Consider the following 16,873-nt stretch of genomic DNA (forward strand, 5'->3'; position numbering starts at 1 on the left):
GTTTGTTTGTTTTTTTTTTTCAAGAATTTTACGTTCAATTAACATTCAAACGACAGCCTGGCAGTTCTTTTTGTTTTTTCTTCTTCTTGCATACGTACGGTGCACTGCAGAGTTTGTTAGCCTGTTTATGCGAAATGTATTGAGCCTTGAGGTATTCAATCAGTTCGTGCAATGAATATGTAACCACGGGTAATAAATTAAAAAAAGTCTACATTGCGATGTCAGTGTACCTAATCAACTGCAACTGTTAGATGACTTAGATGAGTCATGAATTGTAATTTTTAAAACAAGATAGGTTAAGAGGAAGATACTCAACACTGAGGTAAATTAATATGCAAGATACCTTACATTCAACTTAAATGGCTTTCTTGACTCGACTCACAATCCCTCATTCACCGGACGACGCCAGAGGGAGATAAATGGTCGCACCCCAAAGACTAACCTTTCTCCCCGTCTGCTCCAACTAAACATGATGGACCTTATGCAGAGTCGTTTTGACGTGTGATTAGCGTCATACTAAAGGCCTGACTACTGCAGGAAACATATGTTAGTCGAATTCTTTAGTATGGCACTAATCACGCGTCACAATGACTCTGCATAAGGTCCGTAGAGTCTATGTAGCCTAACCATCCTGCTGTTGTATAATAGTTAGATTGGAAAACCATAATTTTGCATTCAACATTATAGGTTGGGGAGTTAACTAAATTGGGCCAATGTTGGAATTTCTATTTTAACTCAACCGGTAGAGAACTACGCAAGGATCATGAGAGACGAAGGACTAATGTTTGAAGTTTGTTTATTGTTCCATTATAGGATTTTTCCTCATGTTATTGTCCGTAACTTATTATTATCCTATATTTTCGATTCCATTGGCCAACCATTTGCCAATGTAGACCTGATGATGTTTGCTTATGAAGTTGCTTTATCTAAGTAGCTCCCTCACTTATCTTTAGCGACGCAGGATCAACGCTTAAAGACTGTTGGGAATCGAACCCGCGAGAAGACGAGCTGGGAATGGACATAATGAATTAATCTGATCTCCATTTCATAGACTCTCTAGGCTAGCCAATAATACTCACTTCCCCAATATTCTCATGGACAGGACTTTGACATTTTTAAATCATAACGGATATTTTAATAAATGTTCATTATGAAGCTATTTCAGTACCATTTATTGTTAGTTCTGCACAGAAGTATATGTAATTTCAGTTAAAAAGAAGAAATCATATTCTTTAAATATTTAAGATATTGATACAATTCCCTATTTTTGTGCTTAGATTAAAAACTTGAAATCCGATAAAAAAAAAAAATCTCAATTGAGTTTACCCAGTAAGAAAATTACCAAAAATTGAGTATTTTTCCTTCGTAATTGTGAAACTTAGTTTAGTATTATTATATCTCAGTAGACCTCTTCAATTGAAATATTGCCTGTTTACTTCTGAAGCGAAAATGCTCTTATTTGAAATTTAGCTACATCACTTTGAGTTGTGATAAGATGTCACCAAGATTCGACAGAGTGTCTCGATCTCTTATTTCGTACAAATATTTGGTTTAGTACAAGCTGTGTTTTGGACTTTTTTATTTTGTATGCAATTTTTACAATGTGTGACCATATCTGGTATCAACGTATTCATTATCTATCATTTATTTACTTTGTAACAATTTATTATTTAGTGCAGGTAAATTCGGGCTTATGCCCGCATGATTTTCGTTGTGACTTGGTCCATAGCTAAATAATATTAGGCCTAGTGCAACATAATTTAATAGAATTATTCAACATTGAGAAGAAAAGAGTGCAATAGACGACTTGGCCAAAGTGTTGCGACCATATTAATATATAATCATTAAATAATAAATTAATCACTTAAACTTTATGTGAGCACAAACAGTGTGAGTTATGTCATACTTCCTGTGATATTCCCACTTTATTTTTAGTTTGAAAAATGATTTAATATCTTTGTTTTGTATTATTTTTTAAATCATAGTTTCCTTATTTTGTTTAAAAATTTTGCGATTCCTTTTTAGCGCTAATAGACGTAGATCCTAAGTAATTTTTCTTTAGTAGAGAAACTTTGTATAATATCCACCACAAAGTTGATTTTGTGGTGGATCGTTGATATGGTAATCTTCATAAATTAACATGTTTCATAGGTTATATATGTTCAATAAATATTTTCCGACCATAATTTCTAGACAATGCTTTTAGTAGTTTTTGTTTTCATGTTCAATGTTTTGAGTTATTAAAAGTATTAATACCTTGATAAAGTTGATTATTTGCTTTCACACTATAATTTTTGTAAATTAATAATGTTATAAAATTGATAAGCAGGGCCTGATTTAGGGGAATGCAAAGGTGCACGTGCACCCCCCTTCATTGTAAATATACACTACCTAAAGTGAGAAGCTAGCAGTGAAAATAGCAACACTTTCTGAAAACTTCTGCTGTCATGTTTTCGTTTGGGTTTAAAAGAAAATGAAGTTTTGCAAAAATCAATAGTTTAAGTCAATCTTCTGAAGGTTGAATGAAAAGGATTCACTGAGAGCAGACACTTAACATTTCCAGGGCCATTCCTTATTCACACCACAGATACCTAAAGGCATTTTTAACAAATCAAATTTAATTCAAATGTACTGGTAGTTATTAGTGCACCCCATCAGAAAATCCTGGATCCGGCCCTGTTGATAGGGTCTTCACAGTCCTTGTTTTAATATTTTGAAATGTGTTCTGTAGTTTATATTAACACAAACTTTTTTCTTGATAATGAGTTTTTTTTAAAAGAAATAACTGTTGATGATGTAGTAATTAATTCTGTTAATATTGATTGTTAATCAGTTTATTAATGTTAAGATTAGATACAAAAACTCAAAAACCATGAAACATACTAGAAAACCGCAACATTTGTAACCTCGAACCACTGATTTATTGCCATAGAGGAATAACCTAAAACCGGTTTGGGCATCAAGATACCACTAGAGTCATTAGAAACAGTAAATAGTGCGGGTTGTGTATTCTCATTCTATTCCGTGCAGGAACCCACAGTTTAACGTGAAATATACTGAAAACTACGAGGAAGAAGGTATATTAGCAATATCGTTTCTCTATTATTTTGAAAATCTAATTTAGATTCTGGCAGTCTGATGCAGGAAAAAAATTAATTCAATTGCAAACTAGTGTTCTGCTGATTTAAACAAATCAATATAAATCACTGCAGCTTGTGGTAGTCAACATGCCGTAACAGATTTTTTTTTTTTTTTTTTTTTTTATTGATGGTAATTTAGGAACATTAACTGCAAGTGCAATCTATGAAATAAAGTTCTTCCGCAGGAAACACAAACCGACCTTCCGCTTTTCACAACTCAGTAAATTTGTTTCGCGTTGTCGAACACCCATTCAAACACATTGCTAACGATATATATATATATATATATATATATATATATATGTGTGTGTGTGTATGTGTGTATGTAGATACTCGTATGTAGATTCTGTAGATTCTTTTACATCTGCTGCAAGACATCTTTTTACTAACCTGAATGGTCAAAATATAATCAAATCAAGGGAAAATGATAGCATTGTGGTTAAACTTGACAGCATACACCACATTATATTATATTTCATTATACGATTCACTGGCCTGATGCCTGCAGCGTATGTTGTCCTAAAAACCAAAATCGAAGTTTTGTGGATTTGTGAATTACGAAGGATATTGCATAATAATATACATAAAATAATAATAATAATAATTTCTTATTATGATGTAAGCTAAATCGCTCACGATGGTTTCAATATGTCTACACAAAAGAAAAAAAAAGAGTGTAACTTTTACTGTTACCTGTGTCAAGTGCTTTTTCTTTTGTCCTCAATAGACAGGATATTTCCAAATTTATAACAAATTCATTTTTTTTTTTGCACATCCTAAGTAAAAGTCACTTAAAATGGAAAGTGGAAACATTCTAAAATTCACGACCCTTTCTAAATCTATACATTCGCGTTTAATTTCTTTCTTAAAGTTGTCCAAATTTATTTTGACGGTGAATTTGAAGTATACTTACTTACAACGGTGAAATACGTAGTTTCATAGTTGATACCTCCGTTCATCTGCTAAATATTCCACAACATTTTTTTTTTTTTTGAGAGTGTTATATACTGATTTACCACTCCATCCCATTTCAATTCTTCTTGTTCTGTTGTTTCTATTCGGAGATAAGGATTTAGAAAAGTCCTTTATTCTAGTCTCCTAACTTTTAATTTCACATATAGGATTCGAGACAAAATGGCATAGTGGCGTCAGGATTTGTAGAACTGTCTCGAACTCCCGTTTAGCATCGGCGCAAAACTGTCTTCAACATTGGGGGGGACGGGTAAGACCGTTCCCATATATATATATATATATATATATATATATATATATATATATATATATATATATATATATATATATATATATATATATATATATATATATATATAAGTGATGTTCAAAGTATTTATGAAGTTGAAAAGCAATGCTGTGAAGGATCAGGGGAGCAGAGTTGTCTTCAGTGGCGTATTTAGGAGGCTATCGGGCTCAAGCTCCCCCCCAAAATAACTTTGTTAGTTTTTCGCATTCCACGTACAACAATAATCCTTCTTACCATTTCTAAGAATGTCACTGACTTTCCATTTTTTTTTTTGTATGCTCTTTGTTCAGAAATAATACTGTATTTGTCAAATTTCATTCCATGTAAGAACTGCGTCCTTTTGTTCTTTCTTACGGTAGATGAATCTGATCAACTGTTGTAGAGTATATTATATATTAGGCGATATACACCGTATGTTATATATTAGTAGATGAAGTAGTAGTATATAGTATTACAAATCACTGCCATGAACACATTCTGAAATCTGAATATGTGCATATTTATAATTGGAATATTTCTAATTAGGCATCCACAAAGATCCACGTTAAAATTGTTTTATAATAATCTAAAAAATGACTTCCCCAAAACTATGAAGAAAGAATATCAATTATGTATGACGCAACAATACTCTTTGAGCAGAATGATGATAATCTCAACAACATTACAGGAATCGTTACAGAAATCTGACGCATGTCATATACTTTTTAGTTAACAGATGTAACTTTAAGATTATGGAGAAAAATATTCCAACAATTGAATTATTTTCTTTGCTTACGAAGCATCCTCTCTCAAAAGAAAAATTGGGACACGCTTAAATACGTAGGAATAAACCATGGTTCGAACTAGCAGAGAAGAGAAAACAGGCGAAATTACGTTGGCTACAAAATCCGAATGAAATAACTATAGAAAATTTCGTAGACATCAGGCGGGAAACTTCCAAAACTTTTAGAACAAAGAAACGCGATTTTTTGAACTTACGAACTTGAAGATAGTAGTAAAAATAAAAGCATTCGGGACATGTATAAAGGAATCAACGATTTTAAGAAAGGCTATCAACGACGTGCTTATATTAAAGAAAGCTGATGGGACAGTTCTCACTGATACAGATAGCATTTTAAATAGATGGAAAGATTTCTTTGACGATTTGCTTAACACGCAGCCAAAAACTAATGTGCGTGGAGAAAGGGGATACACACCGCAGAACCGTATATTCCAGAACCCAACCGAATAGAAGTAGAAATCGCTGTAAAGAAATTAAAGAAACACAAATCTCCGCGTGGAAACGAAATTCCGGCTGAGTTAATTTTAGCTGGAGGCGAAAAATTGTGGATCAAGATACACAAACTAATTCTCTTTATCTGGAACAAGGAAGAATTGCCACAAGAGTGGAAAGTATCAATCATTGTTCCAATCCACAAGAAAGGCGACAAGAATGACTATAATAATTATCGAGGCATCTCTCTTCTGTCAACATCCTATAGAATCCTTTCAAACATTCTATTAGCAAGATTGACCCGATGCGCAGATTAAATTATTGGAGATTATCAGTGTGGATTTAGACGAAATCGATCAACTATCGAACAAATATTTACGATCCGCCAAATACTCGAAAAGAAGCGGGAATACAATACCCCGGTACATCAACTATTTATTGATTTTAGAAAGGCTTACGACTCGGTTTGGAGTGAAACATTGTACAACGTTCTTACAAAATTTGGAATACCGAAAAAGCTAATTAAATCAATTAAGGAATGTTTAAATGAATCCCAAAGTAAAGTCCGGGTAGGAAAATTTTTGTCCACGAGCTTTCACGTCAAGATTGGCCTGAAACAAGTAGATGCGTTGTCGCCATTATTATTCAACTTTGTCCTGGAATACGCTATAAGAAAAATCAAAGATAGCAACCAGGGCCTAGAGCTGAACGGTGTTCACCAGGTTATGCGTACGCTGAATGATGTAAATTTAATAGGGGATGATAGGAGAACAATATAATGAAATACAGAGATCTTATTAAACGCTTGCAGAGGCGAGGTTTTAGAAATAAATGCAGAGAAAACTGAATACATGGAAGTGCGTCTGGACTTTAGTACGGCAAATTATGAATGCGTTAAAATATTAAATAATACTTTTCCTAAAGTGGATACTTTCAAATATCTAGGATCAATATTAACAGATAGATTTTCTTCGAAAATCATTTCACGAAGAAATTAAATGTCGACTAGAAATAGGGAATTCGTGTTATTATTCAGTTCAAAATCTCTTGTCGCGAATTCTGCCGAGGAATTTGAAGCTTAAAATATATAAAACGATAATCATACCTGTTGTTCTATAAGGTTTCGAAACATGGTCGCTTAAACTGAGGGAAGAACATAGACTGAAAGTATTTGAGAACAAGATGCTGAGACGAATATTCGGACCCAAGAGGAACGGGAACGGGGAATAGCGGAAACTTCATAAAGAGGAACTACATAAATTATACGGCTTACCAAAGATTGTTCGAGTCATCAAGTCTAGGAGGCTTAGGTTTGCAGGACATATAGCGAGGATGGAAGAAAGTAGGACCGCTTTCAAAATGTTTGCAGTAAGACCAATCGGAAAATGACTATTAGGAAGACCTAGGCGTAGATGGAAAGACAATATTCAGATGGATCTCACAAAAATAGGAATACAAAGTAGAAATTGGATACAGTTGGCTAAGGATAGAAGTCAGTGGAGAGCTTTTGTGAACGCAGCATTGAACCTCCGGGTTGTATAGGCTATAGAATTAGTTAGCTTAAGACGTATGAGTAGATGCCTTTAATGAAAGGATGGGTTCTACTGACATTGGATAGTTTATATACTCTTCGTGTGCTAGGGCCTAGGGGGAGGAGGAGATAAGATTTCATATCAGTTTACGTCACGCACATTCGCACGCCTTCATTTTCATTAAAAATGGAAAAGTCAAGAGATACAAATTTCATTTCACTTTCCTTTGTGGCAGTCGGACACAAATCATCACACTTATCTGCAAAAAGCACTTTTCAAATCGGATTATTGAGAGAGCCTCCAGTTCCAATGTTGAGGGGGACATGTCTCTCCATTTCCCCGGAATTTGTGCCCGTACCTAAAGCTGGGACAACTTTCCAGCATGAGGAGAGGAGCATATCCTTCTCTAGCATTTATTGCAGTTTGTGCCCAAGTAGCGGAAGTGGAATTAATACATATTGATGAGAGACTAAACGCACTACAGCACGAAGTTCAATTTGAAATACTACAGAATACGATTCTTAAAAAAAAAAAAAAAAAAAAAAAAAAAAAAAAAATGGAAAAGCCAAGAGAAATCAATTTCATTTTACATTTCTTTGTGGCAGTTGGACACAAATCATCACACTTATCCCAAAAAGTACTTTTTAAGTCAGATTATTGGGGGGGACAGTCCCCTCCAGGTCCAAGATTGGGGGGACATGTCCCCCTCGTCCCCCCTGGGATTTGCGCCAGTGCCGTTTAGTACAAGGTTTTCGTTTAATGCAAGTTCTGTTTTTTCTAATTTTCTTTTGAATCCAATCTTTATAATGTGTGGACATCTCTGGCGTCACTATTTTTATTATCTACAATGAATTTCCTATATAATAATATCATTTAGTGCAGCCGAACTTGGGTTGATGCTCGCGTCATTTTGGTTGCGACTTATGTCGTGACTAAGTTATTTAAAGCAAACAATTTAATTATTTTCTACAATTAATCTATCTTATAACAACTTACAGTGCAATAGTCGACGTAGCTAAGGCTGCGACTACCCTATTAGAAACACAAGTGTGGTTAGCGAAAGAAAGAAAAAATCATATATGCGTAACATGTGTATTGAACTATTACAATTCAGTTTTTATCTATACAATGGTTATACAAAAATCAATGGCGTAGGTAAAAAATTTCTGTATGGATTGGACTCACATTCGATTAAGTCTATCTCTCTCAACAATGTTCCACGAGTTTTATGATAATGTTCAAGATACTTCTTAATCGAACCATATACCATATGAACATGTTTTTAAATATAAAATGTTCCTTTATTCCTATTAATAACTCATATGTATTTGGAGACAATGTGGTTAACTTTCACAATAGTACAGCCATTTATGTGATAAGAAGTTTATGGTAATGTTTAAAATATCATGTAATAATCTAAAACAAGTCAGTCAAATTGGCAGAAGATTAGAATCATAATGTCTGATTACAATATACATTTTCCAATCGGAGACATGAAAATTCGTTGATCCCAAATATACATATACATATTGAGAGGATATATTTGCGAAAACTGTCTGGAGCTATTAACAGAATACAACATTGGTATGGAATTACCCAACGACTGAAAAATGTGTAATAAGAAGAATTCAAAAGTCGCAGTCGTTATTTGAAAAATTCATATTTTCTCTTTCTTTTTAATTTTCTGGCCAAAAATTCCAAATTCAAAGATGTTTTCATCAATGACTGTAATAGACTAATAGGATAATTAAGGAAACAAAACATATTTTGGGTTACCTGTACAATAAACCCTCTTTAAATATGATTATGCGAATTATCCTCGGCTTAAGTTTAGAGTTTTCCCCTCCAGTCTAAGGGGGCCCTTGGACTTTGCAACATACAAAAAACAGTGCTTAATGTATTAAAAATTGTTATACTTCACTTAACTTCAGTACTCCGTGGGCTTCACAAAAATTTAAAAAGTTTTCTTCATTATTTTTGCGCATCCGTTACACCTGTTCGCCATACTTTACAGCTACCATGCTGCTGAAACCTTCCGCGAATGCTTCCGCATCCGGCAAATAGTACTAACTTCCACATACATTTTCTCGTATTAAACATAACTCTCTTGCCGAACTTACATTCTTAAACATCAAATAAAAACTTCAAATTATCATTTCTTACCTCATTTCTCCTGTAAATTTTCCTGATCTTTATAAAAAGCGGAGGGGTAACTCTAAACTTAACCCATATCCTCATTCCTTAGATTATAAACATCTTCAACTTCTGTTAGTAGTCTACAAAGAGTGAATCCGTCTCCTTTAGCCTAACCGGCATAACCGTGGGACGTAAAACTCAAAGATTTCATTTCATTTTTACAAAGAGCGAAGTGCTAGACAAATACATATTACTTAAATGCTACAGATTTTCCGTAACATTTATCGTATCTGCAGGCAAGTTATCCCATTTTAGCTATTATATCAACTGACAAATCCTTGGAATGACAATGGTAAACTTTGAAAGAAACAGTTCCAATTGTAGTCACTGCTACTGCTCCGAACAAGAAATATAAAAGAACTGATGAATGCAAGTTTTAGTTATTTACAGAAAGCTTGAATAAGTAATTTTGTTTTTCCCTTTTCGCTGCTTTCTTCATTCATTACCTCTTTGTTAATTGCAGTTGAGACTTCGTTTCCGATTCTCATTAAAATTTAATTTGTGTAATGTCGTCTACTCGCATGGAATGGAGCAATGCCAAAGAGAAAAGGCATGACTGGTTTGCACGGATGATTTGAATCATTCAACGCAATCGTGATTCTACAAGATGAAGTAGTTCTTAAGAGCTGCAAAAGAAACGGTCCATTAACTTTTAATTATTGCACGTTGGGTGGCAGAATGGGATAATTGCTTTCTGCTAGCTGGTACCAGTGACATTTCTCTACTTTCTATTCAAGACAGGTGACTATCACTTTCTATTTTGCATTAAGAGCAGGGTATATGACTATACAGTAAACATGTTCTTCCTATGAGTTCTTCCTTAGAAAGCGATATGCGACCAAGGTCATTCCAGGAAGAAAGATGGTAGTTCAGTGGTAGTGTGCTCTCTTTGACGCAAGATATTTCTGCTTCGAACGCAAGCCGAATAAATAATAAAATAAGAAATCAAAATTTGAACAAATAAGAATGAGATTATGTTTATCTTTGCCACTGATTGAAATTCAAGTTCAATTCCGGATTCAATTCTGAATTTTGGTTTCCACGTCTCATACGTAGGCAATGTTGAAAAGGAGCAAGGCTTGTATATAGCCCGCTTCCCCCAATTCTTTGTCACCGAACCTGGAAGTCAATACTACTGCTACTGCTACTGCTACTACTACTACTACTACTACTACTACTACTACTACTATTACTACTACTACTACTACTACTACTACTACTACTACTACTACTACTACTACTACTACTACTACTACTACTTCCTTACCACAATATTTACATCTTAAATCTTTATGGCATACGATTCCGATTCATTATGAACTAATATGAATCGTTAGAATCACTATGATTCGTTAAAAATCACTGGGGGGAGCGGGCTATACTCAATCCAGGAGCAATAAGCTTTACATAAGCAAACTCGAGTAAAGTAAACAATTTGGATGATCGTTTTTAGTTCACAACAAATAGGTGAATTATAGTAATGTTTAGCTATTATCTCCCTTGTATAGTATTCCTCCTTTTAAAAAAAACTGGACGTAATGGCCCATTTGTGAGCTTACGCCTGCTCTAGCGCCATCTGCTAGCGACCAGCTCAACTACGTCCACCCTAGCGGTGACCACGTGGTCAACCTGTCCCTAACAGAGGCATTAGGGGCTCCCCAGTTCGCCTCACGACGCTGGGTGGACGTCGAAAATTGGGAAGCACTGGCCAGGACCGAACCCGGGACCACACGGACATGAGTCTAATGCTGTAACCACTAGACTACGGTTTTCCTCATAGTGTTCGTCCTACGTATGAAAAATTTTCTTGTCACGTCTACTGTAGTTTTGTTTTCCTACAATTTTCTTTTAGTTCATTAATTAATATTATTTTCTTTGTTTTTATTAATTGCAGAAATCCAACATGGTGGTACAGACGGACGCACATGGAAAGAAATCTAACTCTTATAGCCACAACGATTCTTTTCATTGCCATTGGTTTGGCCATCGCTCTCACTGCTGTGATCTACAACTACCAAATGCACAAACAACAAAACAATGGTAAGTTTGCATTTGCTTTAAGATATTTCTTAAGTATTTGTATTTAGTTTACATATATATATATATATATTCATAAAATACACGCATACACATAGTCTAATAATACACGCACACACATATCTACACTTTTTGCCTCAATTACTGAAAATTACTTGTAAGGTAAGTCCCATCCAATCAGGTGAAGACTGCAAGCTATAGCGCCATCTTGAAAGTAATACTTTGTGATTTGAATGGAGATATATTTTCTCGGTTTTTCTTTAAAATGTCGTAAACATTAATATTACTTACCATAGTATTAGTTTATAAGTATTAAAATAATGTACTGTATAAATAAAATTCATTTTTAAATATATAGTAAGGGACACTGAAGTAAAAATGTAGAAGAAATTTGCAAAACTTAAATGAAATAAGAAAACGCTCCATTGTAATTAACTGAACACAATTTCAAGATGGCGATCTTAATCTATGGCGTTGAATAAAACTTGAATTGTTGCATGTTTGCAACATGGTATATTTTAAAAATCATATTTCTCAATTATATGCAAATAATTACTGTCTACAATCAAGTCCGTACCCAGAAGGAAATGGTGGTTATTGTCTAAAAGCAGCAAAGAACCATAATTAGATAAACTTGACGGTGTTAAACACCAGCGCAATCTAAAAGCACCAAAGAACCCTCATTAGACAAACTTAACGGTGTTAAACACCAGCGCAATTTAAAAGCACCAAAGAACCCTCATTAGACAAACTTGACGGTGTTAAACACCAGCACAATCTAGAGGCACCAACGGAATCTTCAATTTGAGAATTTCAGGAATAGGCATTCTAATCTCCTAATTAATCTGACTACGCAATTAGCTACAACGCATTTTTAGTATTTCGATACAGTAACTTGTGGTCTGAATATCTCAAGTAGATGTCCTAAACCAGGAAGGTTTACAATATATTTTTTTGTTCTATTTTTTTTTTTTTTTGAATGAAGTCGTCTGAATCCCCCCCCCCCAAAAAAAATAAGTGTACGGTAAATGGTATTGATGAACTGTCCATAAGTTATGGGCGCATTTCAATTTGTTTTCCTTGGTTTAGAAAAGTCCGAAATTTTGCTTCAACTCCTGAAATTTACATCTCAGATAATGCTGTTTTACTGGTTGCATATAAAGAAAAGAACTACAACGTTCTTGGAAAACTGCAGAGTGAATTTTTTCTGCTTAAACAGTTAATTATCATTTCAAGCATATGTACTTTAGAAATATTATGATTTTAAAATAGTCGATGTTTCCGGGACATTCTTATTTGTTGAACAAAGCACCTTCAAAATGTGTGAAGTCAAAAAATATTTAGAAGTAGTACAGTAGACTTTTGCCATCCTGCCGGAACCTCTTAGTTATCGGCCGTCAAAACGTCTTTTAAAAGCATAGAAAATGTGATTGTTGCAAATTGGTGCGTTCAGCCATGGAGTTATAAAAAGTATTAGCAGTAATCCGACACTTTCGCTAATTCGGCAGTCCTCTTTGTAAGAAATTTGGTGGATTAGCAAGAATGTAGTGTATTCAACAGCTACTCGAAAACACACTACATAGTTAGGAAAAATGAAGTGAAATCATTAAGTTTTACATCCCACGGTTATGCCGACGAGGCTAAAGGAGACGGTGATTTTGAGAAATGAGTGAAATGGTGGAATGAAAAAACTGGGAGGAAACGGAAGAACTCAGAGAAAATCCACGTACGCGGTGTTGGTTAACGGCGCGAGCTGGGATCAAACCAACGATCCCAAACACTAGAGGTGAACGCTCTACCACTGAGCCACCGCGGCCCCTACACAGTTTAGAGTATTGTATTTTGTAGTTACTAGAAAAGATATTTAAAAAATAGTAATATTCGTTAATTTTGAATCGATATTTTAATATTTTAAAAAAATATGAACATTCTATGCAATTTGATAAACCTTCTGAGGACACTAAAGATTATACGGGTTTCTATTAAGTTATTAAAAATTATATTGCTTTTGCTAAAAAGGAAGAAAATGACTGCAAACTAGTTTAACTGTAAATTAATTAAAATTCACAGCTTGAGACAGCTCGCCATTGACCTGTCGTTCTCTTATATAATATGCATTTACAACGTAATCAACAATACCACACATAGGAGGTTGTTCTCGGTAGCAAGACCATGATAGAAGAAGTATGTCAATGTAATACTAATGAAAGTTGTTTTAAATTTAAGCCTTAATTAGGCGGTATCCACTCCTCCTCCCCACTACATCAGTGCTGTCTCGAAACTTTATTAGGCATTTGTAGAGCGATGGATTCTTTAGAAAATATGATATAAACCAGGAATGCAAATCGGTGCGGGCGGGTATTAAATATCATATCAAAGATAAGTAAATGATTTCTATTGTGGGATGTGGACTAGTAGATTTTTTCTTGGGCGAGTAAAATGTTGTTGCTTATTTGCATCCCTGGTATAAACGTTCTACTAATCGTAAAATATGTATACAAATATGTCAAAAGTACATATACAGTATATATACAGAATATATCATGGGCGCCCGAAGGTGGGAGCAGAGTTGGGCCTATGCCCCCCTAACTTACGAAAATGTATACGTAATATTGCAAACCACATATATTAAATACCAGAAAGTACCAGACGTAATGTAGTAATCATGGAATAGGCCCCTCCCTAGAAAATTTTCTTCGGGCGGAGAAGCTGTAGTACAAACACAAAATACATAAATACCTTAAGAAAAATATTGTCCATCGCTAGCCACCACTTTCGCCCATCTGTCAGGCAATGTACGGATTCCGTGGCGAAAAAAGTCCTCATCCTTGGAAGCGATCCAGTCAGAGACCCATGTTTCGATATCTTCTGAAGAAGTAAACCGCTGTCCAATCAAATCGTTGTTCATGCAATCGAACAAGTAGTAGTCCGAAGGAGCAACGTCTGGTGAATACGGCGGGTGGGGTAAAACTTCCCATCCGACATTTTCTAAATAGGTTTTGACCGGTTTTGCGACATGTGGGCGAGCGTTATCATGTTGAACAATAAGTTTATCATGTCTGCTCTCCCATTCTGGTCGTGTTCTGGCCAGAGCTTGCTTCAAACGCATTAATTGTCGTCGATAACGTTCTCCATTCATAGTTTCACCCGGTTGCAGCAGCTCATAGTACACCACACCTTTCATATCCCACCATATGCACAGCATAACCTTTGCACAGTGAATATCTCGTTTTGGTTGTGATGGACCTGGTTCACCTGGTTTCACCCAGGCCTTTTTTCGTTTAGGGTTCTCGTAATGGATCCACTTCTCATCACCCGTAATAATTCGATGCAGAAACCCCTTTCTGCTCTGTCGTTGAAGCAGCAATTCGCAAATGGTTTTTCGTCTTTCAACGTCTCTGTCTTTCAATTCATGTGGAACCCAATGTGACATCTTTTGAATCATTCCCATGGCTTTCAAGCGTTTGGAGACTGTTGTTTGATCAACGCCTAATGCTGCTGCAAGTTGTTCCTGCGTTTGACACGAATCCTGCTCGAGCAATGCTGTCAATTCTTCGTCTTGAAATTTTTTTGGCTGTCCAGCTCGCTCTTGGTCTGCCAAGCCGAAATCACCACTTCTAAACCGTGCAAACCACTTCTGACACGTTCGCTCAGCTAGAGCATGGTCACCATGCACTTCCACCAAAATACGATGACTTTCAGTCGCACTTTTCTGCATGTTAAAGTAATGCAGCAGGACACCCCGCAAAAACACTTTATCAGGCACAAATTGCGCCATGTTCACTTAACTACAAACTGGTGTTGTTGACGCTTTAATCCACTGCCCTATACTACGAGCGATACGCGATGACAGGGGTTTGCAACACATGTGTGGATACACGGAACTGTGGGACGCTCCGTTCGTTGCGCCATCTCTTGTCCACCCGCACGAATTAATTCCTAGACCAAATATATATATACAAATGAAAGTGCCTATGTTTGAGATTTAATAACTCTTGAACCGCTCGAACGATCTCGACCAAATTTTCAACATAGATGAGATTCGGGGCCTGGGATGGTTTTTATCGTTTCAATTTGACGCTGCAACTTAGGGTACAGGGAGAGGAGATGTTAAAATATGATCGGAAATGGCCGATATTAGTGTCGGATCCATGGTTTTCGGGGTCGCTGAGATGAACAGTGACACTTCCGATGCCGTTTAAATCCAAATTCAGTCCCGCAACTTAGGGGAGGGAAAGGTTATGTATATATAAATAAACGATCGAAAATGACTGATATTAGAGAGCGTTTCAGTAATGTAAAATGACTTTATAATAAATGTTGTCTGTAATGATTCATTCACTATTCAGAATGAATTAAAAATTAGTCCTTGAAAATTCCTGTCACACTTTCGACTTCATTTCGAGAACAATGGATTGTTTTCTTGCATATGTTTCGAATCTGATTGATTTTTTTTTAAATCGACTTGTGGTCTAGATAGCCCTCCAACGTCATATTTGGGAGGTTCAATCTACCAGTATTAAAATGACAAAAACTTTTCTGACCAGAGTATATACATTTTCTATTGAAAGTAAAACACAGTGTTACTGTTTCGATAACTTAACGTTATCTTCATCAGACTATTTGAGAAAGCGTTACCCCCCTGTAGCGAACGCGGCCAAGGTGGCTATTCAGTAATTTTACTTTCACCAGAGGTCTAAATCATACTGTGAGCAAGTCAGGGTTTCCGGGTCTTTTTGCTAGGTTCAGGTGTGTAATAGCAGAGTTCCAATACTCTGCACAAACCATCTTCCAAGCAGATGTTTCTTGCTACAATGCCTTTGCCTGGCAACACGTCTTTTCTTTTTTTTTCCTTCCTTTTGAAATCTTTTAAACAGCAGGCGGTCTATTGTTCCGAAATGCACCAAATACACTCAAGCTGACGTTTTCTCCGCGTTTTATATTACTTCCGCGTTTGTGATTAGCCATCTACATTTAAATACATGGTCAGCGTATTCCAAGCGTACGCATGAGCAATAAATACGCTTTGCAATCGCCTCAAATAGCCGGGTACTAACTCTGATGAAGATAACGTTAAGTTGGCTGATGAAGATAACTTTAAGTTGTCTGATGAAGGTAACTTTATGTTGTCGAAACAGTAACACTGTATTTTAGTTTTAATAAATAAGTGTGTATACTCTGGTCAGGAAAGTTTTAGTTATTCTTATAGTAAGTTTTAGAGTCGTGATGAATAGAGCTACCACTATTAAATTTGGTACATGAGTTTTGATATGTCATATTTTCTTTTTTCCGGAATACCAGAAGCAGATTTATGAAAACTTTCCGTATCTGACAATCGTCACAATCTGTAAGCCGAATTTAACATGTAGTGTATACACAATGATCAGGGCCGGATTTAGCATTTTGGCGCCCCCAGGCCCAATAATTTTCCGCCCCTAGTCTGGTTAAAGTTACTTTCCTAAAAGCCTTTATTAAAAAATTATATCAGGCCTAT

General features: G+C 35.6%; 1 protein-coding gene across 3 annotated transcripts in view; it reads left to right on the forward strand.

Moving 5' to 3' along the window:
* Nep2 (M13 family metallopeptidase neprilysin 2) overlaps positions 1–16,873 on the forward strand; it is a 141,492-nt gene that overhangs the window by 84,311 nt on the left and 40,308 nt on the right. For all 3 annotated transcript variants that reach the window (XM_081737257.1, XM_081737255.1, XM_081737256.1), the window contains exon 2: positions 11,237–11,382. In XM_081737257.1, the coding sequence (XP_081593383.1) occupies positions 11,237–11,382 (146 nt within the window). The remainder of the gene's footprint in view (positions 1–11,236; positions 11,383–16,873) is intronic.

The sequence above is a fragment of the Thermobia domestica genome, chromosome 13 (assembly GCF_964235325.1).
Source record: "Thermobia domestica chromosome 13, izTheDome1.hap1.1, whole genome shotgun sequence".
NCBI lineage: Eukaryota > Metazoa > Arthropoda > Insecta > Zygentoma > Lepismatidae > Thermobia > Thermobia domestica.